The sequence below is a fragment of the Lithobates pipiens genome, unplaced genomic scaffold (genome assembly GCF_037356315.1).
Source record: "Lithobates pipiens isolate NorthernLeopardFrog02 unplaced genomic scaffold, aLitPip1_a1.2 Scaffold_8, whole genome shotgun sequence".
Lineage (NCBI taxonomy): Eukaryota > Metazoa > Chordata > Amphibia > Anura > Ranidae > Lithobates > Lithobates pipiens.
This window is the reverse complement of record NW_027507903.1, coordinates 619,376,280-619,403,888: the sequence shown is the minus strand read 5'-3', so window position 1 is coordinate 619,403,888 and position 27,609 is coordinate 619,376,280. Positions and strand designations below refer to the sequence as shown.

At 48.4% G+C, this 27,609-nt stretch overlaps 1 protein-coding gene across 1 annotated transcript in view; it reads left to right on the top strand.

The window, feature by feature from the left end:
- Window positions 1–26,051, top strand: part of LOC143961444 (vitelline membrane outer layer protein 1 homolog) — a 74,302-nt gene extending 48,251 nt beyond the window's left edge. Inside the window, exon 3 of the mRNA XM_077470738.1 lies at window positions 25,641–26,051. Within this exon, the coding sequence (XP_077326864.1) occupies window positions 25,641–25,929 (289 nt within the window). The 3' untranslated portion in view covers window positions 25,930–26,051. The remainder of the gene's footprint in view (window positions 1–25,640) is intronic.
- The last annotated feature ends 1,558 nt before the right edge of the window (window positions 26,052–27,609 follow it).

Here is a 27,609-nt window from a genome sequence, read left to right as displayed (position 1 = left end):
CACTGAGACTGCACCAGCACCAAGATAGAGGGCACTGACACCACACCAGCACGGTGATAGAGAGCACTGAGACCACGCCAGCACCGAGATAGAGAGCACTGAGACCATGCCAGCACTTAGATAGAGAGCACTGACACCACACCAACACCGTGATAGAGAGCACTGAGACCACACCAGCACCGAAATAGAGAGCACTGACACCACACCAGCACCGTGATAGAGAGCACTGACACCAGCACCGTGATAGAGAGCACTGAGACCGCACCAGCACCAAGATAGAGGGCACTGACACCACACCAGCACCTTGATAGAGAGCACTGAGACCACGCCAGCACCGAGATAGAGAGCACTGAGACCACGCCAGCACCGAGATAGAGAGCACTGAGACCACGCCAGCACCGAGATAGAGAGCACTGAGACCACGCCAGCACTTAGATAGAGAGCACTGAGACCACGCCAGCACTTAGATAGAGAGCACTGAGACCACGCCAGCACTTAGATAGAGAGCACTGACACCACGCCAGCACTTAGATACAGAGCACTGACACCACACCAGCACCGTGATAGAGAGCACTGACACCGCACCAGCACCGAGATAGAGAGCACTGACACCACACCAGCACCGTGACAGAGAGCACTGACACCAGCACCATGTTAGAGAGCACTGACACCACACCAGCCCCGAGATAGAGGGCACTGACACCACACCAGCACTTAGATAGAGAGCACATGCCACCACACCAGCACAGTGATAGAGAGCACTGAGACCACACTAGCACCGAGATAGAGAGCACTGACACCACACCAGCCCCGTGATAGAGAGCACTAACACCAGCAGCGTGATAGAGAGCACTGACACCACACCAGCCCCGTTATAGAGAGCACTGACACCAGCACCGTGTTAGAGAGCACTGAGACAACACTAGCACCGTGATAGAGCACTGAGACCACACCAGCGCTGTGATAGGGAACACTGAGACCACACCAGCACCGAGATAGAGGGCACTGACACCACGCCAGCACGGTGATAGAAAGCACTAAAACCACACCAGCACCGAGATAGAGAGCACTGACACCACACCAGCCCTGTTATAGAGAGCACTGACACCAGCACCGTGATAGAGAGCGCTGAGACCACACCAGCACCGAGATAGAGGGCACTGACACCACACCAGCACAGTGTTAGAGAGCACTGAGACCACGCCAGCACTTAGATAGAGAGCACTGACACCACACCAGCACCGTGATAGAGAGCACTGACACCGCACCAGCACCGAGATAGAGAGCACTGACACCACACCAGCACCGTGACAGAGAGCACTGACACCAGCACCATGTTAGAGAGCACTGACACCACACCAGCCCCGAGATAGAGGGCACTGACACCACACCAGCACTTAGATAGAGAGCACTGACACCACACCAGCACAGCGATAGAGAGCACTGAGACCACACTAGCACCGAGATAGAGAGCACTAACACCAGCAGCGTGATAGAGAGCACTGACACCACACCAGCCCCGTTATAGAGAGCACTGACACCAGCACCGTGTTAGAGAGCACTGAGACAACACCAGCACCGTGATAGAGCACTGAGACCACACCAGCGCTGTGATAGGGAACACTGAGACCACACCAGCACCAAGATAGAGGGCACTGACACCACGCCAGCACCGTGATAGAAAGCACTAAAACCACACCAGCACCGAGATAGAGAGCACTGACACCACACCAGCCCTGTTATAGAGAGCACTGACACCAGCACCGTGATAGAGAGCGCTGAGACCACACCAGCACCGAGATAGAGGGCACTGACACCACACCAGCACAGTGTTAGAGAGCACTGAGACCACACCAGCACCAAGATAGAGGGCCCTGACACCACACCAGCACCGTGATAGAGAGCACTGAGACCACACCAGCACCGAGATAGAGAGCACTGAGACCACACCAGCACCGAGATAGAGAGCACTGAGACCACACCAGCACCGAGATAGAGAGCACTGAGACCACACCAGCACCGAGATAGAGAGTACTAACACCACACCAGCACCGTGATAGAGAGCACTGACACCAGCACCGTGTTAGAGAGCACTGAGACCACACCAGCACCGAGATAGAGAGCACTGAGACCACACCAGCACCGAGATAGAGAGCACTGACACCACACCAGCACCGTGATAGGGAGCACTGACACCAGCAGCGTGATAGAGAGCACTGAGACCTCACCAGCACCGAGACAGAGGGCACTGACACCACACCAGCACAGTGATAGAGAGCACTGACACCAGCACCATGATAGAGAGCATGGAGAACACACCAGGACCAAGATAGAGGGCACTGACACCACACCAGCACCGTGATAGAGAGCACTGAGACCACAAAAGCACCAAGATAGAGAGAATTGGCATCACAACAGCACCGAGATAGAGAGCATTGGCACCACACCAGCACCGAGATAGATTGCACTGACACCACACCAGCACCAAGATAGAGAGCACTAAGACCACACCAGCACCGAGATAGAGAGCACTGACACCACACCAGCACCGTGATAGAGAGCACTGACACCAGCAGCGTGATAGAGAGCATGGAGACCACACAAGCACCGAGATAGAGGGCACTGACACCACACCAGCACCGTGATAGAGAGCACTGACACCGCACCAGCACCGAGATAGAGAGCACTGACACCACACCAGCACCGTGACAGAGAGCACTGACACCAGCACCATGTTAGAGAGCACTGACACCACACCAGCCCCGAGATAGAGGGCACTGACACCACACCAGCACTTAGATAAAGAGCACTGACACCACACCAGCACAGTGATAGAGAGCACTGAGACCACACTAGCACCGAGATAGAGAGCACTAACACCAGCAGCGTGATAGAGAGCACTGACACCACACCAGCCCCGTTATAGAGAGCACTGACACCAGCACCGTGTTAGAGAGCACTGAGACAACACCAGCACCGTGATAGAGCACTGAGACCACACCAGCGCTGTGATAGGGAACACTGAGACCACACCAGCACCAAGATAGAGGGCACTGACACCACGCCAGCACCGTGATAGAAAGCACTAAAACCACACCAGCACCGAGATAGAGAGCACTGACACCACACCAGCCCTGTTATAGAGAGCACTGACACCAGCACCGTGATAGAGAGCGCTGAGACCACACCAGCACCGAGATAGAGGGCACTGACACCACACCAGCACAGTGTTAGAGAGCACTGAGACCACACCAGCACCAAGATAGAGGGCACTGACACCACACCAGCACCGTGATAGAGAGCACTGAGACCACACCAACACTGAGATAGAGGGCCCTGACACCACACCAGCACCGTGATAGAGAGCACTGACACCACACCAGCACCGTGATAGGGAGCACTGACACCAGCAGCGTGATAGAGAGCACTGAGACCTCACCAGCACCGAGACAGAGGGCACTGACACCACACCAGCACAGTGATAGAGAGCACTGACACCAGCACCATGATAGAGAGCATGGAGACCACACCAGGACCAAGATAGAGGGCACTGACACCACACCAGCACCGTGATAGAGAGCACTGAGACCACAAAAGCACCAAGATAGAGAGAATTGGCACCACAACAGCACCGAGATAGAGAGCATTGGCACCACACCAGCACCAAGATAGAGAGCACTAAGACCACACCAGCACCGAGATAGAGAGCACTGACACCACACCAGCACCGTGATAGAGAGCACTGACACCAGCAGCGTGATAGAGAGCATGGAGACCACACAAGCACCGAGATAGAGGGCACTGACACCACACCAGCACCGTGGTAGAGAGCACTGACACCAGCACCGTGATAGAGAGCACTGAGACCACACCAGCACCGAGATAGAGGGCACTGAGACCACACCAGCACTGAGATAGAGAGCACTGAGACCACACCAGCACCGAGATAGAGAGCACTGAGACCACGCCAGCACTTAGATAGAGAGCACTGAGACCACACCAGCACCGAGATAAAGAGCACTGACACCACACCAGCACCGTGATAGAGAGCACTGACACCAGCACCATGATAGAGAGCACTGAGACCGCACCAGCACCAAGATAGAGGGCACTGACACCACACCAGCACCATGATAGAGAGCACTGAGACCACGCCAGAACCGAGATAGAGAGCACTGAGACCACGCCAGCACTTAGATAGAGAGCACTGAGACCACGCCAGCACTTAGATAGAGAGCACTGACACCACGCCAGCACCGTGATAGAGAGCACTGACACCACACCAGCACCGAGATAGAGAGCACTGACATCACACCGGCACCATGATAGAGAGCACTGACACCAGCAGCGTGATAGAGAGCACTGACACCACTCCAGCCCCATTATAGAGAGCACTGACACCAGCACCGTGTTAGAGAGCACTGAGACAACACCAGCACCGAGATAGAGGGCACTGACACCACACCAGCACCGTGATAGAGCACTGAGACCACACCAGCGTTGTGATAGGGAGCACTGAGTTGGATTGGTACCCGCAACTCTTTCTCTGGGAGTGGGAATTCCTCCTCTGCCAGCGCACGCAAAAGCAGAATGCAGCAGTTGTCGAAGCAAGGTCTGTAAGTGCTCCATTCTGACAGCCCTCTGTGATGGTGGTAACATTTCCACCATTTTGTGCTTGAACTGGGTGTCTAAGTAATGTTGCCACCCAGTACTGGTCCTTGACCTTTATGCTTTTTATACAGGGGTCCCTGTTATAACACTGGAGCATGAAGGCCCCCATTTGCACTAAACTGGAAGCGACGTGGTGACCTGGCTCCTGCTCATCATCCAGGATAATGTCGCCCTCCTCGTTTTCCTCTCTCCATCCACGCACAACAACAGGGATCCCAGAAAGGTTTAAAACATGCTCTTCTTGCTCCTCCTCATCCGCCCCGGCACCATCCTCCTCTGACTCCTCTTCAGACTCCTGTTGTTGACTTGTCTCAGATAGAGTAGCCCCCCTGGGAATTCATCCAGCATTGCGACTTCCTCATCTTCCCGCTCCTGCTCCTCCACGGCTTGATCAATGACACGATGCAATGCACGCTCCATAAAGAAGGCATAAGGTACTATGTAACTGATGGCGCCATGGCTGCGACTGACCAGTTTGGTAATCTCATCAAATGGCCGCAGAAGTCTGCATGCATCGCGCATGAGCAGCCATAGGTGCGTTGAAAAAAAAAACAAGCTCCCCAGAACCTGTTCTGCCGCAGAGTTCATACAGGTAGTCGTTAACTGCACGTTTCTGCTGGAGCAGCCTATCAAGCATATAGAAGTTTGAGTTCCATCGTGTCGGCCAATCGCAAATAAGACGTCTGACCGGCAGATTGTGTCACCGCTGAATGTCAGCAAGGCCAGCCATGGGCGTGTAAAATCTTCTGAAATGGGCCGAGATTTTTCATGCCTGCCGCAAGATGTCCTGGACCCCAGGGTATTTGACAACGAATCGCTGCACGACCAAGTTTAAGACGTGTGCCATGCATGGCACGTGCGTAATTTTGCCCCGTTTCATTGCGCTAAGCAGATTGGCACCGTTGTCACACACCACTTTACCAACTGTCAAATTGAGTTGTGTTAGCCACTGATCTGCCTGTGCATGCAAAGCTGAAAGGAGTGCAGGGCCAGTGTGGCTCTTGGCTTCCAGGCACAACAGACGCAGCACAGCATGGCAACGTCTCACCTGGTATGTCGAATAGGTTCGGGGGAGCTTGGGCGGCGCAGTGCAGAGACGCTAGCAGCGGAAAAGGAGGAGTCAGCTGAGGAGGAGAGGGAGGAGGATGGAGTAGGAGGAGGAGAAGAATAGGCAGGCCTGCATGCAATCCGTGGCGGTAAAACCAAATCTACATGGGTGCCACGGGTTACATGCTTGACGGCTGTCAGAAGGTTCACCCAGTGGGCAGTAAAAGTTATATACCTTCCCTGCCCGTGTTTGCTAGACCACGTGTCTGTGGTCAGATGTATCTTGGCACCGACACTGTGTACCAGAGATACATTCACTTGCCGCTGAACATGGCCAGATAGCTCTGGGATGCCCTTCTGTGAGAAATACTTCCTTCCTGGGACCTTCCATTGTGGTGTTCCAATGGCCACAAATTTTCGAAAGGCCTCCGAGTCCACCAGTTTATATGGCAGTAGTGGGCGGGCTATCAGTTCTGACAAGCCAGCCGTCAACCTTTGGGCAAGAGGGTTATCCGGTGTCATCATTTTTTTACACTTGAACATTTGGCCCACGGAAGCCTGCCTTTTTCCAGAAAAACGTGAGGATGGCATGATGGAAGGGGGAGTGGAGGACAATTGTGAGGAGAGAGGAGAAGGAGAAGTAGAAGACGAGGCTGGACAGTGAGAGACTGGATTGTGGCTTTGTGGGTTCTGTTGCTCCCACTGGGCTCGGTGATGGCAGCTCATGTAGATGGCAACACTATTATCAGCAGCGGACACGTTAAAAAAAGCCCACACTGCGGAGCCATGTGGTGGCGTCCTGGGAGCGCCAAATGTGACCGTACATGGTTGATGCTTCCCTCCTGATACATTAGCAGTCTGCTTTTGTCCCTCCTGTGCAATCTAAGTTCTGCCTGCTTCTCCTCCCCATCTGCTGGTCCATATCTCCCTCTGAACTCCCTCCTCTTTCTCTCTTGTGGGCACCCACGTGACATCACTAGACACTTCATCATCGATGTCACCTTCCCCACCGCTATAATTAGAGTTCTCGGAGTAGGCAGCAACACCGGGGACCAACCTCCACCTTGGGCTGAACTGGGTACTGTCGTCAGACTGCTGAGTGGCGGTTGTTGCTACCTCCTCTTTCTGATCCAATGCCAAGAGGGGCTGCGCATCGGCAATGTCTTGTGATGGATCGGAAAGTAATTCCTGTGACTCAAGCGGAGGGTATATGGTGGTGGTGGTGGTGGTGTTGGTGGTAGTGTCTTTGGGGGTGCACACAGCAGAGAGTGAAGAAGAGGGTGCAGATCGAGAGGATGAGGAGGGTGCAGAAGAGTAAGGCTGAGTGAGCCACTCAACCAAGTCTGGTGTGTCCTTTGACGTAATCGCACGCACCTTCTGCAGTTTGCCACTTTGGCTCAAGTCTGTTGCTCCTGCCCTACCCCTACCACCCCTGCGGAAGGGCCTGCCTCTGTCTGTCATTTTTTAAATGACCCTGTGACAAAAGTCTCTATAGAAGTGCAGTATGTATGTGGAAGAAGGTATATAACACCCTGCTTCAATCTGTCGCTTTTGGGGGCCACTGGCCTATCACACCAGTTATAATACTTTTCTTGATCATACCTCACGGGACACAGGAGCTTCATTACATAGTGGGTTATATAGGCACCTCTGGTGATTGGACACTGGTTAACCCCAATTAAGGAGAATTCCTCCCCTATATAACCCCTCCCATATGGGAGGCACCTCAGTTTTTTCGCCAGTGTCTATGGTGGTTAGTCATGTAAAACTTTAGCTCTGTGCAAGTCCCTGCGGGGGCCTAAGGGCTGCAACAAGCCGGATCCATACCTCGGGCCAATATTTGACTCCCAAGATGGTATGGTACCCAGGCCTCGTCAGCCGAAGAAGCGAGTTTTGGCCTGTAAGTCCTCTCCTATTGGAAGACTGGGCTCTGGGAAAACCAGACTTGGTGTACTGTTTATAAAGAGCGCACAAAAGTTTCTGGCAGAGTCTTTTACATGGTCCAGGTAGGAGGCTCTTCCGAGAAAGAGCCCCAGATAAACCTGAAGGATGGCTAACACTGCCCGCCGTGATGGGTGAAGGCTGGAATTTGTCTGTTTCAGCAATTCCTGCGGCGAGGACAGGTAAGGGAAGTTAATCCTATATATGTAATTATATGATGGATTTCTTCATTTTGAGTAGTTGTATGTCTTACCTGGTTTCCACCACTAGAGGGAGTAAGAGCAGCCTGATGCATACTTACATGCCTTTCAGTACACATGCTCAGTGAAACCTGGTTCTCCAGCTGTCTCACGTCTCCACTGCAGTCCCTGCCACGACAAGGTAACACAGGGGTCCCACGTAGTCTGGGGGTCCCAAGCAGCTCCGGTGGAATTCTCCTTTCCCCCCCCTGGATCCTGTGCGGTCCTCGTGCATGCACGCGTTCCCGGCAGTGTGCACGGCGCTGTACTGCGCAGGCGCCAGGCGGCAGTTTTAAAAAGCCCAGAGCGTCAGGGGGCTGTAAGTGTGAGACACAGGAGCTGTGGGCAGTAAGCATCCGAGGGGATTGGATCCAGGCAAACCTTAGACACCTACTCAGCATCAGGTTGTGCAGTTTAAACATATATATTTATTGTGAGACTTTAAGCACAACAGTGATTGCACTTGTACTAGTACCTCTGCTTTGTAGCTTAGGACTATGTCTCCCCGTAAGAGGGTCTCAGGGGGAGGTAGCAAAGGCACTGGTAAATCACCGCCTAGGTCCAGGGGTTCTAAAGGTGCCTGTATGTTATCATCCCCCCCTGCAAGACTGGAGCCAGCCTCTCAAGACGAGTCCGTGCCCCTGTCAGGTTTTGCAGCCTCTCCTAATGTCCCAGCCCCGGTTTATGTCACTGAGGACTCCCTTAGGGCTACATTGAAGGGTTTTGAAGGGAGAATAATGAATGTTATTTCTGCTTCCCTGAAAGATAGCAGGAAAAGGGGTAGATCCCCTCCCTCTGCTGAAATTCCTCTCTCAGATGATTCTTCTGAAAATGAGGAGAGATCCCTGTCTTGGGACAGGGATCAGGAGCAGTCGCATGATTCAGAGGAAGAGGAGAGAGTCCCCTCCTCCCAGGCACTCAGAAAACAGGTGCAGTATTATACTGAATTGGTGCGTACCACATTCAGAATGCTTGCTGCTGAAGTTGCTACATCCTCTGTTTCTTCCCTGGGAGTCAGGAAAGCCCCACAGACTGCCTATTCCTTTCCAATTCATCCCTTGATGGATGAATTGTTGTATGAGGATTGGGGACATCCCGATAAACTGTTTGCTCCTCCTGAAAGGTTTTCTATGCATTATCCTCTGGAGGAAAGTTTCACCAAGAAGTGGGGAGTCCCATCTGTTGATGCGGCTGTTTCTTGCGTGAATAAAAACCCTTGTATAATGCGCAGGTATTTAAGGATCCAACTGATAAGAAGCTGGAAACCTTATTAAAAGCCTCCTTTTCCATGGCTAGCGCTGTAGTGCAACCTACAGTCGCAGCCGTGGAGTTGTGCCAGTTCCTCAAGGAACAGGTTAAGCAGATGCTTGGGCTCCTTCCCAGCGAGGAAGTAGAGAAGTATGCAGAGATGACTCATATTCTGTGTTTCATGATTGATGCGATTTTGGATTCTGTCCAACAAGCATCACGTTTGTCCCTCATGTTGGTACACATGCGAAAAGCCCTATGGCTAAAGAATTGGGCAGCTGAGCTGTCATGCAAGAAGCATTTGATTGGGTTTCCGTTTAAAGGGGAACGTTTGTTTGGAGAAGAATTAGACAAATTTGTCCAAAAAATTTCAGGGGGTAAATATACTCTCGTTCCAGTCAAAAGGAGCAAGCGTCCTTCATTCAGGCGTGCTCCGTCTCTCGGGGAGCATCAAGCTCTAAGCAGTGGCGATGGCCTTCTCAGCCCTCCTCTACAGGAAAGGCTCAGGGCCGGGCCCAGGGGCAGAAAAAGACTTGGGGGCAAAAGCCTGCCAAGCAGTGCCCAAAAGCTTCCTTGTGCAGGGGCGCCCCCGCTCGGCCGAGTGGGGGGAAGGCTCCTGCAGTTTGCAGGAGCCTGGCGGGAAGTGATCCGGGACAAGTGGGTGATCTCTTCGGTATCTCTGGGCTACAGGCTAGAGTTTCAGGAGATTCCACCTCCTCGCTTTCTAGTGTCAAGGATCCCCAGGGATCCAGTAAAGCAAAAAACACTATTTCTGGCCTTAGATCACTTACTATCCCAGGGGGTGATAGTAGAAGTGGACCCAAAAGAATAGGGTTCAGGGTTTTACTCAAATCTCTTCACTGTTTCGAAGCCAAATGGAAGTGTCAGACCTATCCTAGATCAGAAGGATCTGAACCGTTTTTTACGCATCTGGTCCTTCCGAATGCAGTCAATCCGCACTGTGGTCTCCTCCCTGCAAGGGGGAGAGTTTATGGCATCAATAGATATTAAGGATGCATATCTCCATGTGCCAATTTTTCCCGCACACCAAAAATTTCTAAGGTTCGCAGTAGAGCGGCGCCATTTTCAATTTGTGGCCTTGCCGTTCGGGCTTGCTACGTCCCCTCGAGTCTTCACAAAGATTCTGGACCCTCTCTTGGCAAACCTAAGAGCTCAGGGTATAGCCATCATGGCTTATCTAGACGATTTGCTTCTCATGGAGAAAACAGTAGCGTTCCTGAACCACAGCGTCAACAGAACGCTAGAACACCTGGAACGCCTAGGTTGGATCATAAACCTAGAAAGTCGTCCCTACAGCCTGCCACCAGGTTGGAATACCTGGGTATGATCATCGACACCGCTAAAGGCAAGGTGTTTCTTCCAAAGCCAAAGGCCTTGGCCATTGGGGATCTGATGCGCCTAATTCTGGGCAGGAGATCTTCCCCCATTCGATTGTGCATGAGACTGTTAGGGAAAATGGTCGCCTCCATCGAGGCCATCCCATCCCAGTTCCACTCCTCTCCTCTGCAAAGATGCACCCTTGCTGCTTGGAACAGGAAGCCCCAATCCTTGGATCTTCCTATGCGTCTATCCCCAGGGACACGCAGGAGTCTCATCTGGTGGTTACAAACCAAGAATTTGCTGAAGGGCAAAACTTTTCTTCCTCTTCCATGGAAGATTATCACGACAGATGCCAGCCTGGCAGGCTGGGGAGCAGTGTTGGAGGAGATGTGCTCGCAGGGGAAATGGTCTGCGATCGAGAAGCTATTGCCCATAAATGTCCTGCAGATCCGGGCAATTTATATGGCTCTCATAAAGTGGTCTTACAGACTACGAGGTCTCCCTGTTCGGGTTCAGTCCGACAATGCCACAGCAGTGGCCTATATCAACCACCAGGGCGGTACCAGGAGTCTGGTGGCCCAAAAAGAGGTGAATCGCATACTTGTCTGGGCAGAAAACCATGTTCCGTGTCTTTCTGCAGTCTTCATTCCAGGAGTGGAAAATTGGCAGGCGGATTTTCTGAGCCACCAGCAGTTGTGCCCAGGAGAATGGGCTCTGCACCCTGACGTGTTTCGGAACATATTTCACAGGTGGGGTACTCCAGACGTAGATCTGTTTGCATCCAGGTTCAACAGGAAACTGGACAATTTTGTGTCAAGGACAAGAGATACACTTGCTCAGGGGTCAGATGCTCTGACAGTTCCCTGGGATCAGTACAATCTGATCTATGCCTTCCCCCCGAGCCCGCTTCTGTCGCGGTTCCTGGGAAGAGTCAAGAGGGAGACAAAATCGGTCCTTTTGGTGGCCCTGGCTTGGTCCAGGCGACCGTGGTACGCAGAGATCATGAAGTTGGCAGTAGGCAGGCCATGGATCCTCCCTCTCCGGCCAGATCTGCTCTCACAGGGTCCAATTTACCATCCTGCTTTACGCAGTCTGAATTTGATGGTTTGGCGGATGAGACCCACATTCTGAGAGACCGTGGCCTTTCGGGGCCAGTCCTTTCTACTCTGGTCAATGCCAGAAAGCCGGCCTCCAGGCATATTTATTACAAAATCTGGAGGGCATATGTTTCCTGGTGTGAACTCAGTAAATGGCATCCTAGAAAGTATGTCATTAGCAGGATCTTGGCCTTTCTCCAGTCAGGCCTAGAAATGAATTTGGCCATAAGCACTATCAAGGTGCAGATTTCGGCCCTGTCAGTATTTTCTCAGAAGCCACTTGCATCGCATTCCCTGGTGCGGGCTTTCATCCAGGGGGCCATGCGGATAAGACCGCCAGTCAAAACTCCGGTATGCCCATGGGATCTGAATTTGGTTCTCTTGGCTTTGCAGGGGCAACCATTTGAACCTTTGCATCTGGCTTCATTAGTTCTCCTGACTAAAAAATTGGTCTTCTTGGTAGCCATATCTACGGCTAGAAGAGTATCAGAGCTAGCAGCTCTTTCCAGCAAAGAGCCGTATCTAATTATTCATAAGGACCGGGTGGTCATGCATCCCAACAGGTCCTTTCTACCTAAGGTGGTTTCGGGATTCCATTTGAATCAAGACGTAATCCTACCATCCTTTTTTGCGGACCCACAGTCCGCAGGAGTAGAATCTTTGCACACTTTGAATGTGGTTAGAGCAATCAGTATATATCTTCGGGCAACTGCTCAGATAAGGAAAACTGATTGCTTGTTTATTTTGCCGGAAGGCCCTAGGAAGGGCCAGGCGGCGTCAAAATCCACTCTCTCAAGGTGGATTAGACAGGTTATTTCTCAGGCCTATAGTGTAAAGGGGAAGATTCCTCCTTTTCAAGTGAAAGCACGCTCTACTAGGGCTGTAAGTGCTTCTTGGGCAGTGCATCACCAGGCCTCCCTGGCTCAGATCTGTAAGGCTGCAACTTGGTCATCAGTCCACACATTCACCAGATTCTATTAGGTGGATGTCAGAGGGCAAGATGATATCGCCTTTGGGCGCAGTGTACTGCAGGCTGCAGTTTAGGTCCTCAGGTCCCTGGCGGTCTATAATATGATCTGTGTCTCCCTCCCCTCAATCTGAGCATTGCTTTGGGACATCCCACTATGTAATGAAGCTCCTGTGTCCCGTGATGTATGATCAAGAAAATTGGATTTTTATATACAGCTTACCTGTAAAATCCTTTTCTTGAGAGTACATCACGGGACACAGGGCTCCCGCCCCTCTTGGGTTTTACGTGGTTTCTTATTGCTTTGCTACAAAACTGAGGTGCCTCCCATATGGGAGGGGTTATATAGGGGAGGAATTCTACTTAATTGGGGTTAACCAGTGTCCAATCACCAGAGGTGCCTATATAACCCACTATGTAATGAAGCTCCTGTGTCCCGTGATGTACTCTCAAGAAAATGATTTTACAGGTAAGCTGTATATAAAAATCCCTTTTTTTTTTTATTGCGTTTGTCACTCTTTGTAATATCGCTGCTGAACTGCTCAGCAGTCACAACAATGCTGCACAGTGAAAATGCACTATACTATGCTTTCTATATGTGCAAGTATTTTATACGTGTATTACATCACTATATACTGCACACCAAATAGTACACCTATACAAGTCCTTAAAATGACCTTTGTGGACCTAATAGTAGCTAGCTAGTAGCTAGTGAATTGCAGACTGTTCCGGCTCCAAAAACCAAACTGTCCTTCCCTACACCGAGAAACGACAGCTGCAGAATCGGACAGCAGCACTGCATGCAGTGCACTATAATATGCTTTCTACATTTGAAAGAAAGTATATTATACGTGTACAACCCTATATACTGTACACCTATAAAAGGACCTTTGTGGACCTAGTAGCTAGTGATTTTCAGACTGTCCATGCTCAGAACACCAAACTGTCTCCCAGTCCCTACACTGATAAAAGACAGCTGCAGAATCAGGCAGCAATCAGTCCAGCAGCACAGCAGTCAAGTATAATATGCTGTCTATATTTGAAAGAAAGTATATTATATGTGTACAACCCTATATACTGTACACCTATAAAAGGACCTTTGTGGACTTAGTAGCTAGTGATTTGCAGACTGTCCCTGCTCAGAACACCAAACTGTCCCTCAGTCCCTACACTGATAAAAGACAGCTGCAGAATCGGTCAGCAGTGCACTCAGCAATCAGCAGCACAGCAGTCAGCAGCAGTGCACCAGAACCCTTTATACTGTACACCTATACCAGTCCTTAAAAGGACTTTTGTGGTCCTAATAGCTAGCGATTTGTGTCACTACAGTCTGACAAAGTCTGACAAAAGACAGAATTAAAAAAAATGGCCGCCAGATCAGGTCTATTTATAAGGTAGGGGGAATGTCCAATTGTCCATGTGCTGAAATGTCTCAATTGGCTGTCCTGTACCCCATGATGTATGTGTCATGGGTCAAAGTTCTTCACAATGTAAACAAATATGGCAGCTGCAAACAGCGCCAGAAGTCCGCCGGTTTGGCGAATCGCGAATGAGCAAAATTTGCCGCGAACCAACCGCCGAGCGAACTGCAAGGCCATCTCTAGTTACATGCCCCTGTTAGACAGGGCAGAAAAATTGGGCCTCAGGCGGTGGTGGTGGTGGCACAACACTGTAAAGCCTCACAGGTACTTTTTTTTGAGTGGGCACTGCTGTGAAATATTGGATCAAAAATTGGAATTACATGCCCCTGTTAAACAGGGGCAGAAAAATTGGGCCTTAGGCAGTGGTGGTGCCACAAAACTGCAACCCCTCACAGATACTCTTGCTAAGCGCAGGAACGAGCCCTGCTGGAAAATATTACAACAACAATTGGAATTACACGCCCCTGATAAACAATTGGGCCTTAGCCACTGGTGGTGGTGACCAGAACCAAAAATGTTCTTAGAAGCTATCAACATGAACAATGAGGAGGAATAGGATAGTCACTCAGCATAACAGGATAGTCACTCAGCATCAGGATAGGCAGTCTTGAAGGGATCTCACATTCATAAAAAAATTAATCGGTTACATCAGCATCAGGTGCTTGTTAGCTGGTGATCCAAGGCTGATTCATTTTTATGAAAGTGAGCCGATCAACCGAGTCGGTGGACAGGCACACACTGTGATCGGTTACAAAGCCTCCAGCAGCACTGAATGTGCATTCTGAAGAGAACGCTGGATGCAGGACAGGCCAGTAGCTCAATTGCATACTGTGCAAGCTCTGGCCAGTGATCCATCCAGTAACCTAGTGGATTTTCGGTTGGAAAGGTCTGATCTTGCCCCTAGGTATTCCTACACCATGTGCAACAGACGCTGACGATGGTTGCTGGAACCGATCAGACCTTGGGGCTGTGGACTAAAAAACTGTCTGAATGCATCGGCCAGACGGCCACCTTCTCCACCGCTCCTTATGTGACTGACTGAAGTCTCAACACGTTGTCCAGGAGTACCAGGAAAATGTAACCTCACAGGCTCTGGAAACACATTGCACAAACCTTTCTGCAAGGCCTCTCAAAGATGTTTCATCCTCTGCTCCCTATGCGACGGCTGGATAAGTTCCACCACCTTACCCTTGTAACGTGGATCAAGAAGGGTTGCTAGCCAGTACTGATACCTCTCCTTGATACCACGAATCCGAGGGTCCTTTCGCAGGCTTTTCAGGATCAGGAAGGCCATGCAGCGTAGGTTTACTGAGGCAGGACGACCTGATCCGCAGCCACCTCCTGCCAGCCACGTACAAAATCATGGGTTTCTGGGGATGTGAAACAATCCCTTGAAGACTGATGCTGATGCTGAGTGCCAGGATCCACCTCCATGCTGACACAATACTCCTCCTCCTCCTCTTCATGTGTGATAGGCAGGCCTGCAGGAATACTGTCTGGATAAAAGGGGCCTTGAAAGGTAAGGAAGTCCCCCTCTTCCTCCCTCTGTTCTGCCTCAAGTGCCCTGTCCATTATTCCACACAGTGTGTGCTCCAACAGGTAGACAAGAGGGACAGTATCGCTGATGCATGCACTGTCACTGCTCACCATCCTCGTGGCCTCCTCAAATGGTGACAGGACAGTGCATGCATCCTTGATCATGAGTCACTGGCATGGCAAAAAAAAGCCAAGCTCCCATGACCCTGTCCTGGTGCCATACTCGCACAGGTAGTCATTGATGGCCCTCTGCTGCAAGTGCAGCCGCTGCAGCATTGCCAATGTTGAGTTCCACCTGGTGGGCATGTCACAGATGAGGCAGTTCTTGTGCAAGTTGTATTCCTTTTGGAGGTCAGCCAGTCGAGCACTGACATTATATGACTGGCAGAAATGCCGCCAGACTGTCCTGACCTGCCTCAGGAGATCCTGAAAGCATGGGTACCTGCACAAGAACCGCAGCACCACCAAATTAAGGACGTGAGCCAAACAGGGAACATGGGTGAAATGTCCCTGTTGGAGGGCGGAGAGGAGGTTGGTGCCATTGTGGCAAACCACCATTCCTGGCTGAAGCTGGTGTGGCATCACGTCTGAGCCTGCCCCTGCCCCTGCAGAGTTGCCAGAATATCTGCCCCAGTGTTGCTCCTGTCCCCTAAGCAGACCAACTCAAGCACTGAATGACACATTTTTGCCTGAGTGCTTGCGTGGCCCCTAGAACACCTACAGAGCACCGCTGGTTCAGAGGACAAATCTGCACAGGAAGAGGCCATAGAGGAAGAAGAAGAGGAGGGGGTGGAGGAGAGAAGTGGGGCAGAATCACCACTACCAGCATTTTGGAGGCATGGTGGGGGAACAAGCACCAACAATACTGCACCCTGTCCTGCATCCTTTCCAGCTGCCAGCAGGGTTAGCCAGTGCGTCATGAAAGAAATGTAGCATCTCTGTCCATGACTGCTAGACCATGAGTCAGCGGTAATATGCACCTTACCGATCACCGCCCTGTCCAATGAGGTCAATACATTGCCTTCCACGTGTCGGTATCGAGCCAGAATGGCCTTCTGTGAAAAAAACCTGCCACCGAGGTACCACACATTCCACAAATTCTCGAAAGGGGGCAGAGTCTACCAGCTGAAAAGGCAGCAGCTGGAGTGCTAGCAATTTAGACAAACTAGCATTCAGCTGCTGAGCATGTGGATGGCTGGGACTGAATTTCTTTTGCTGGTTTAGCAACTAGTGTAGGGAGCAAGGAGAGGTCTGCCTTTTAAGTACTGTTGCTAACGGACTGCATGGGAGCTCTACATATGTCTGGTCAAGCATGCAGTGCCCTGCACATGTGGAGCTCTGCGGTGTGATGCAGTCGGTTGTCTGCCGTTAAGCTGGCCCTTGGAGGGCATCCTGCCTCATTGGAGATGTGCCTCCTCCTCCTCTCTTCTATCTGGCACCCATGTAGAGTCAGTGACCTCATCATCTCCTCCCTCCTCCCAACTGCAGAAAACCTGGCAGTATGCTGCAGCTGGGGGAACATGACTGCCAGTTTCTTGTGCACCCCCATCAGAGCCTTCAAAATGCTGCACATCCTCCTGTATCATGTACCCTACACTGTGGTCGAACAGTTCGGGGGACTCCTCAGGGCATGATGGTGGGGCTAGGAAAGGGGTGACTGATGACATTGAGCCGATGGAAGAGGCTGGAAGAGGCCGCTTTGGCAGCTGCATTGGCAGACAAAGTACCCTGAGCCTGGGTGACAGAGGATGAGGAGGATGAGGATGCTTTGGTCATCCACTCTACCAATTCTTCTGCATGTTGTGGCTCAACACGGCCAGCTGCCAAAAAAATGGTCAATCGTGCCCCACGGCCATGTGCTGAGGATACACCGTGTCCATGACCAGCGCTGTTGGCTGTAGACACAGAGCCTACTTGCCCTCTTTTAGTGGCCTGCAGGCGTCTGCCTCTCCTTGCTGGCCTTCCAGACATATTGTACAATTAGATTAGCAAAACAACGCCTGAAGTTTGCTAAAAACAGTACACAAGGAATGGCCTACAGTCAGGTATAGGCTTGGTTAGACTATATATATATATATATATATATATATATATACAAGCCTATATATATATATATATATATATATTGAACTGCAGCTCACTGTGTCACCTGCCTGCCTGCCTGCCTGAAAGTGCCTTTGAACACGCACTCCAGGAATGGCCTACAGTCAGGTATATGCTTGGCTAGACAATATATATATGATGAACTGCAGCTCACTGTGTCACCTGCCTGAAAGTTTCTTTGAACACAAACTCCAGGAATGGCCGACAGTCAGGGATAGGCTTGGCTGGACTAAAATGCAGTGGATATATATTCTATGAACTGCAGCTCACTGAGCACCTGCCTGCCTGCCTGAAAGTGTCTTTGAACACACACTCCAGGAATGGCCTATAGTCAGGTATAGGCTTGGCTAGACTATATATATATATATATATATATATATATATATATATATATATATATATATATATGCACTTCAGCCAGCTGAATCAACTAACTGCCTGCCTGAAGTATATTATAAACAGTACACCAGGAACGGTCTGCAGTGAGATGAAGCTAAACTGTGTTTATGTACCGGTATATATATATATATATATATATATATATATATATATATTAAATACACTGCAGCTAACTGTATCGCCTGCCTGAAGTATATTAGCAACAGTACACCAGGAACGGTCTGCAGTGAGATCTAGCTAAACTGCACACATTTCAGGCTTCAAAAATAAAGATATAAAATTTAAATTTTTTGTAAAGAATCACCAACAAGTGGGATACAATTGTGAAGTGGAACGAAATCTATTGGATATTTTAAACTTTTTTAGCAAATAAAAAACTGAAAAGTGGTGCGTGCAAAATTATTCAGCCCCTTTACTTTCAGTGCAGCAAACTCACTCCAGAAGTTCAGCGAGGATCTCTGAATGATCCAATGTTGTCCTAAATGACTGATGGTGATAAATAGAATCCACCTGTGTGTAATCAAGTCTCTGTATAAATGCACCTGCTCTGTGATAGTCTCAGGGTTCTGTTGAAAGCGCAGAGAGCATCATGAAGACCAAGGAACACACCAGGCAGGTCCGTAATACTGTTGTGGAGAAGTTTAAAGCCGGATTTGGATACAAAAAGATTTCCCAAGCTTTAAACACCCCAAGAAGCACTGTGCAAGCGATCATTTTGAAATGGAAGGAGTATCAGACCACTGCAAATCTACCAAGACCTGGCTGTCCCTCTAAACTTTCAGCTCAGACAAGGAGAAGACTGATCAGAGATGCAGCCAAGAGGCCCATGATCACTCTGGATGAACTGCAGAGAACTACAGCTGAGGTGGTAGAGTCTGTCCATAGGACAACAATCAGTTGTACACTGCACAAATCTGGCCTTTATGGAAAAGTGGCAAGAAGAAAGCCATTTCTCAAAGAAATCCATAAAAAGTCTTGTCTAAAGTTTGCCACAAGCCACCTGGGAGACACACCAAACATGTGGAAGAAGGTGCTCTGGTCAGATGAAACCAAAATCAAACTTTTTGCCCACAATGCAAAACAATATGTTTGGCGTAAAAGCAACACAGCTCATCACCCTCAACACACCATTCCCACTGTCAAACATGGTGGTGGCAGCATCATGGTTTGGGCCTGCTTTTCTTCAGCAGGGACAGGGAAGATGGTTAAAATTGAGGGGAAGATGGATGCAGCCAAATACAGGACCATTCTGGATGAAAACCTGTTGGAGTCTGCAAAAGACCTGAAACTGGGACGGAGATTTATCTTCCAACAAGACAATGATCCCAAACATACAGCAAAATCTAAAAAGGAATGGTTCACAAATAAACGTATCCAGGTGTTAGAATGGCCAAGTCAAAGTCCAGACCTGAATCCAATCGAGAATCTGTGGAAAGAGCTGAAAACTGCTGTTCACAAACGCTCTCCATCCAACCTCACTGAGCTCGAGCTGTTTTGCAAGGAAGAATGGGCAAGAATTTCAGTCTCTCGATGTGCAAAACTGATAGAGACATACCCCAAGCGACTTGCAGCTGTAATCGCAGCAAAAGGTGGCTCTACAAAGTATTAACGTAAGGGGGCCGAATAATTTTGCACGCCCCACTTTTCATTTTTTTATTAGTTAAAAAAGTTTCAAAAATCCAATAGATTTCGTTCCACTTCACAATTGTGTCCTACTTGTTGGTGATTCTTCACAAAAAATAAAAATTTAATATCTTTATGTTTGAAGCCTGAAATGTGGCAAAAGGTTGAAAAGTTCAAAGGGGCAGAATACTTTCGCAAGGCACTGTATATATATATCTATATATATATATATATATACACCCACACACTAGACTGACTGTGTGTATATATATATATATATATATATATATATATATATATATATATATATATATATATACGAAATGCACTGCAGCTAACTGAATCAACTGCTTGCCTAAAATCTATTAGAAACAGTACAGCAGGAACAGTCTGCAGTGAGATCTAGCTAAACTGTATGCAGTATATATATATATATATATATATATATATATATATACTGCATACAGTTTAGCTAGATCTCACGGCAGACTGTTCCTGCTGTACTGTTTCTATATATATATATATATATATATATATATACGCACACACTAGACTGACTGTGTGTATATATGTGTATGTATATATATATATATGAAATACATTGCAGCTAACTGAATCAACTGCCTGCTTAAATTAAATGAAATGACACTCTCTCTGCCTCTCTGTCTATCTCTGTCTCTCTCTTAACAATGCCACCAACACACTACACATGGCCTTATATATTGTGGGGCATGGACTTAACTCCCTGAGCCATAATTGGCCAAAGGCACCCTGCCTCTGGCCAATTATGGCTCTCTTTGCTGACGGCGCTGTGATTTGCCAAAGCATGCGGGTCATAGTGCATGCTTGGCCAATCAGCCAGAAATGTACTGCAATGACACAGTGCATTATGGGCTGTGACGTGCCGCTCGAGTTTGGTGTGAAGGGCCCATAATGTTCGATCTTCGTCGAACGCTTCGAAAAGGCCGTTGTTCGAGTTAAACTCATGTTTGACTCGAACAAGCAGCACATCCCTACCTGCCATTAAGGCAACAGTTCAGGTAGTTGAGCAGCAGAAGTCTTCTCCTGGGGGAATAGTAAGAGTCTTCCCCCATGTTGGGCAATTGTTCAGTCCACGTAACAACTTGAGAACCAAGAAACTTCACAAGAGTTTCCTCCCCTTGGGTAGGCTTCTTATTATGGAAAGACATTTTCCACTGCTACAACAAAGATTCACTCAGACTTAACTTCAGCTTCACACCCAAATATGAGCCAAAATTCTCTTTCCCTCAGTTGCAAGGATATGAGGGAAGGAATTTAGAATAGGGTGTGTGCCCCTTTCTTGTAGGAGCAACAGTTCAGTTCATCAACACATTAGAACTTAAAAGAACTTGACGAACTGGATGAAATTCTGTGGTAAAGAACTGCTTCCCAACACCCCAGCAGCAACTCACATGAATTTGACTTGGTGAAAGGTGGTGGCCAATTTTGCAATTTAGTGTTAAGAATAGAGCCCACCTTAAAGCAGAACAAACAGAGGCACAGGTACAATTTTTTCCTTGATCCTCAACAGTAAAACTCGGGATTTGGAATTTGTACCATCCTCCCCTCTGGGCCTCAGATGTTAAATGACCACCTTCTGCGGATAAGATTCCTCACAAGGACTTTGGCCTTGTGTATTGACCTCCCAGATGCCAACTTTTAATGGCCTGGAACCTCTGCCACAAGTGAGGGTAGGTCTGGTTATGATAGGACTTAGGCACATGCATGAAGTTCCAAACTTTCCCTTCACACCAGGCAGATTGTTTGGACTTTAAAATCTTCCACAACTTGCCTAGGCACATAAGGGAGGTTGTAACGGTATTCAAGAGCCACTCATCTCTGTACGATGTGTTGGAAATGTCAGCTGGCAACTAGTCAGGATTCCCCTTCCCTGGAAGAATGAAGGGGCTTTTTGCCCTTTTTATAAGGTGGCTGTAGGCCTAATCTTGTGTCCAAACTCTAGCAATAGTACAGGGTAGGGACAGATCAATCCTCCTCTTCTTATGTTCCCTGCTAAGGTGGAGACCATCAGCACATTGCATTAGTTGGGAAATGTGTTCCCTTTCTGCAAAATCCCAGAGGCCTAGGAGCCATTATCAGTGGCATTTCTGAGTCTCCAGGCCCATTCAGTCTTCACAACTATAACCAGTCCCTGATGTTCTCTTCCACTGACCAAAACACATCCTCAAATTTGGGTGACCCCGGATCAAACCCTCTGGGCCCCCCTCATCTAATGACCTGGTAGAGTCCAGCCTCTGGGTTCTGCTAATCACAGGCGTCATTACCACAGCCAACTGGTCCTCTGCCCAGATAGCTGCACTGGTCATAGGCTTCTCCACTACAGTCAGCTCATCCTCTGCCTGGATAACTGTAGCAGCTTCCAACCCAACTCTTACAGGTGGTGACCCTTGGAAGGTAGAGATGAGTGTTTCACTCCTCAAAGTTGTCTGAGTGAATACCACTGGTCCTGCCCCCAATGGCTGCTCAACACTACCTCTGAGGGCTTTGTAGATAGGATCCAGCAAATCTGTACTTTAGCCTGTCTATCAGTTTACTAGCAGGACATGGGGCTGTCAATCGCTGGGCAGTTTCAGCAGCATCTTGCCACAGTGACCACACCAACCCCAGGTTCAAAACTTGATTGTGATCTGGCATCTGTCACATACCAGTCCAATGTATTCCACCTTGTCCTTGTTGCACAATGCCAAATAGCCCTGGAGCATCAACCGTCCTCCATTGTCCATTAGTAGCCTGCTTTGCAGCTCCATTAGCCCATCTGGATGATCAAAACTATTACCTGTAGCTCCAGTAATCACTTCACTGCTGCTCTCACTCCCGCACCTCATATTAACACTTTTACTGCCACCACTCAGCAATGCTTCTGCACTGGGAGTAATCCTCACTGTAGAGCAGCCATTCTCTGCTGTGACACAACATTTCACTATACCGATTGCCTTCCTGCAATCCACACACTGACAGTCTCTTCCACTTTCTCCTGTCAGTTACCAGTAGCAATCACTGCTATTTCTGGGGAAAATCCCAGATGAGCCCTCAGTGTAGCGCTACCCCCGTAGGTGCGGCCAAGTAGATTCCAGGATCCCTTTTCCCAGTTTTTCCTTGCAACCAAGCACACAATTCTGATCATTCTTCAAACTCATTAACCAATCTAGGGGTATGCTTTTTCTGATGCTTTAACCACTTCCAACCGGGCCTATAGCAGAATGACATCTGGGAGGTGGTTCTGTTATCCTGACTGGAGGTCATATGATGTCTTTCAGGATAACATGCTGATGTGTGCCTGTAGGGGCACGCAGCATGGCAATTGGTGGTGCTGTGTGTCACTCTAACACATCATCTCCGATCGTGGTAAGGAGCCTCTGACGGAGGCTCCTTACCAGGTGATCAGCTGTGACCAATCGCAGCTGATCTCAGCGGAAACCAGGAGGTGCCAGTAAATGGCTTTCCTCGGTTCACGCTGAAAGGGAACCAATGTGCCCATCCGTTTCCAATCAGTGCCCACCAGCTGCTAGTCTGTGCCCCATCAGTAATGCCCGTCAGTGCCCATAAATGTGCCAATCAGTGCCCCATCAGTAATGCCTGTCATTGCCCTTCAGATGCTAATCAGTGCTGTCTATCCAGTGCCATCTATCAGTGCCGCCTATCAGTGCCCATCAGTATTGCATATCAGTGTAGCCTATTGGTGCCCATCAGTGCTGCATATCAGTGCCACCTCTCAGTGCCCATCAATTCTACATATCAGTGCCCCCTCATCAGTGCCCATCTGTGACGCCTCATCAGTGCCCATCAGTGCAGCCTTATCAGTGGCCATCAGTGAAGGCGAAAGCAAAAATTTATAACAAACGAAGACAAACTTTTTTTTTCCCAAAATTTCTGTCTTTTTTAGTTTGTTTAGCAAACAATAAAAATCCCAGAGGTGATTAAATACCACCAAAAGAAAGCTCTATTTGTGGGAAGAAAATGGTAAAAATGTAGCTTTGGTACAGTGATGCATGACCGCACAATTGTCATTCGAAGTGCGACAGCACTGAAATCTGGAAATTGTCCTGAGCAGGAAGGGGGAAAGTGCCTGGTATTGAAGTGGTTAAAGTGGTTGTAAACCCACTTAAAAAAAAAAATGAACACCTGCAAGACAAAGGCATAATAAGCTAGTATGCATAGCATACTAGCTCATTATGTAATACTCACCTGAGAACAAAGCCCTTGCTGTGGTGCCCATACACCCCTCTTGGCGGGCGACATCACTCCTGGGGGATACTTCCAGGTATCACGGCTCCGGCGCTGTGATTGGCCGGAGCTGCGATGACATCACTCCCGCGCATGTGCGCGGTAATAGCACACTCACTGAAGCAACGGCACATATGTGTTGTTGCTTCAGTTCGTGTCTGTGCGCATGTGCCGATGAAGTCGGCACATGCAAATACAGGGGATATCTCCTAAACCGTGCAGGTTTAGGAGATATCCTGGGTAGCTACAGGTAAGCCTTATTATAGGTAGGGTTGCCACTTTTTCTTCAAGCCAAACCCGAACACTTTAGTGGCACAAAGCAAAAAATATATTTTTTTGCATTCTGTAAAGGATTGTAAAAGACCTAGGACACCTTTGGGCGCTCCAAGGAGAATAGTAATGTGGCTTGCATAGTGCCCCCTCACCCTCACTGTTCTGAGATACATTACTGCTTGAATATTGTGTCCAGGTTTCAAGTGGACTGAAATCCGGACACATGATTCAAAACCCGAACTGTCCGGGTGAATCCTGAGCAGGTGGCAACCCTAATTATAGGCTTACCTATAGCACAAAGTGGTCTATAAGGGTTTACAACCACTTTAATGAGAACTTGGATAGGTAGCAGGTAATGGTAGGATACTCCAGTAACCATTAGGAACCATTAGCTAGTTAAGGACACCAAACATTCTCCTGTAGAACTGTGAGCCAAGTTTTTGCACAAGTAGATGATGGACTGAGCTTTGTAGTAGCAACTTGCTTTTCCTTTTTAGGCATCCAAGTAAAGTTCTTTCACTTAGAATTTAACACAATGTCCACTTTAAACATGCTGACTCTGGCATAAGACTTACAGTCTCTAGGATCTCTCTCACCAGTATGTACTAACTAATGTCCTTGAAAAATTGTTTGCCCCCCCTTCAATATCCTCCAGACAATTTCACCCCATGGTACCAGACTAGATCCTCAGACAACATTCCCTCAGTCAGCTTCAGCAAACTCTTAGCAAAGTAGGCCTTCAGCTAGCTCCACTCAGGCTTCAATAAACCACACGCACAAGACAGAATGGCCTAGGGGGCAACCCCCCCCCCCCCCCCCAGGTTCTGATCTCCTCCTCAGGGAAAAAGACCAGACTGCTTCAAGTCTCAGAGTATTTATGCTCTCTCCCAGCTACCCTATAGGAAAACTCCCCAGGAATTGGCCAAGGTCACGTAAATATTCAGCTTGATTTAGACCCTTCCTGTCCACTAATTTCCAAAAAATGTATGGACAACTAGGGGGAAGCAGTTAATCCTGAAGCCACTAAAACAAGGAACAGACAATAATTATCAAACACAGCTACACTGATTACAATGAGACATGTTATAATAGTAAGCTGCTTTCCCATAGGTGATGTATTTTATACAGAGATGTAAGGTTTAGGTGGATATCCGGGGTAGCTACAGGTAAGCCTTATTATAGGCTTACCTGTAGTAAAAGTGGTCTGTAAAGGTTTACAACCACTTTAAAAGCGAACTTGTGATTTTCCCATGCAATACAGTCCTTAGATTGACTTGAAGCTTACATCGGTGTTCTCATTTTCACAAAAGCAGTAAACAGTAAAAGGGAAGTTGCGTATAACCAGTGGCTGTGAACATCTAAGTACATGGTCAAAATTCAAATGTAAAGCCAATTGCCAGTATTGCTGCAGTGCAAAATAAGCAGATCTCCATAGACCAGCAATGAGAATATTGGTTTTCTATTACAGATGGGGAAGTTGGACTGGTGTTCGGTGGTGTCCCTCAGGGTTTCTCATCAGTTTTGCTCTGCAAGTTGAGCCGTCCATTGGTGATGGTGATGATACTGCAGCCAACAACATCATGTTCCAATGCTCTGATAATAATATCCTGACAGGTAATGGTGGAAGCTGGGGAACATTTGGAGATTGGAGTAAAATGTGCCGATATGGAATCTGTGGCATCAGAACCAAAGTGGAGCCTTCCCAAGGAAAAGGAGATGACACGGCCCTGAATGATGTTGTTTTTAGATGCTGTTAAAATCAGGATTCGAATTATAAAAAGAAATTAAATCAGAAGAGTAATATGAAGATCTGCTTGAAATAAAATGATTCATGCTATCATTTTAAATAAATACTTTAATAAAGATTCGGATCAGATAAGATGCTGAATGTGTTGTATTTAAATATGTGTATTAAGTGTGTGGTGATACATTACGATAAATATGTATCACATAGCATAAAGAGAACTTCAAGGGTACGAGTAAAAGTTTAATACAAATATAACATTGGGAATGGAATATCCTTACTGATATAATGCATAAGTTCTAATTTTATGTTGCCATGTGTCACTGGTGGCTTTTGCCTCTAGTTGTGAATGCAGAGCATTCCCCGGTAGTGACATCACACCTCCAACACACATGTTGGTCCTTCACCCAATGAGATCCCCCTTCACATACACATTGGTATTTGACCAGTGAGATCCCCTTCACATACACATTGGTATTTGACCAGTGAGATCCCCCTTCACATACACATTGGTATTTGACCAGTGAGATCCCCTTCACATACACATTGGTATTTGACCAGTGAGATCCCCCTTCACATACACATTGGTATTTGACCAGTGAGATCCCCTTCACATACACATTGGTATTTGACCAGTGAGATCCCCCTTCACATACACATTGGTATTTGACCAGTGAGATCCCCCTTCACATACACATTGGTATTTGACCAGTGAGATCCCCGTTCACATACACATTGGTATTTGACCAGTGAGATCCGCCTTCACATACACATTGGTATTTGACCAGTGAGATCCCCCGCACACAGACTGGTCTTTCCCCAGTGAGATGCCTCCCCCAGTATGTCCATGGCATGCAGCACCCTCAATCCACCACATGAATTTAATATCGAACAGTGCCCAGAATATACATTGGTTTTTCCCAGGTGAGATTCCAAACCCTGTACAAAGATTGGTCTTTTCCCATTCAGAGCCAACCAACCACACACAGATTTGTATTTTCTGAGAGAGATTCCTTCAGATTAGTCTTTTCCCCCAGTGAGATCCCATTCCCACTATGCACATGGGTTGCAGTAACCACAATCCATCAAAAAAATTGCATATTGAGTGCTAGTCTCCAGTGAGATCCCACTCCTTGAACATAGATCATTCCCCCAGTGAGATCCCACCCCCCAGCACACATTATTCAATTATACAATATATTGAGTGGTGTTAAAGTGATAGTAAAGTCTCAGTTGTTTGTCTTTTAAATAACAAACATGTCATATTTACCTGCTCTGTGTAGTGGTTTTGCACAGAACAGCCCTGATCCTCCTCTTTTCAGGTCCCTCTTTGGTGCCCCTCCCTCCTGTTCAGTGCCCCCACAGCAAGCAGCTTGCTATGGGGGCACCTGAGCTGAGTCACAGCTCCCTGTGTCCATTCAGACATGGAGCCGCTGTCCAGCCCCACCCCCTCTCTCTCCTTATTGGCTCACTGACTTTAATTGACAGCAGCGCGAGCCAATGGCGCTTCCCTGCTGTCTCCGCCAATGAGGAGGCAGAGTCCCAGACAGTCTCTCATGCAACATCACTGGATTGAGATAGGACTCAGGTAAGTATTAGGGGGGCTGAGGGGGGTGCTGCACACAGAAAGTTTTTTTATATTAATGCATAGTTAACAATAATATAAAAAAAACTTTCAGCCTTTACAACCACT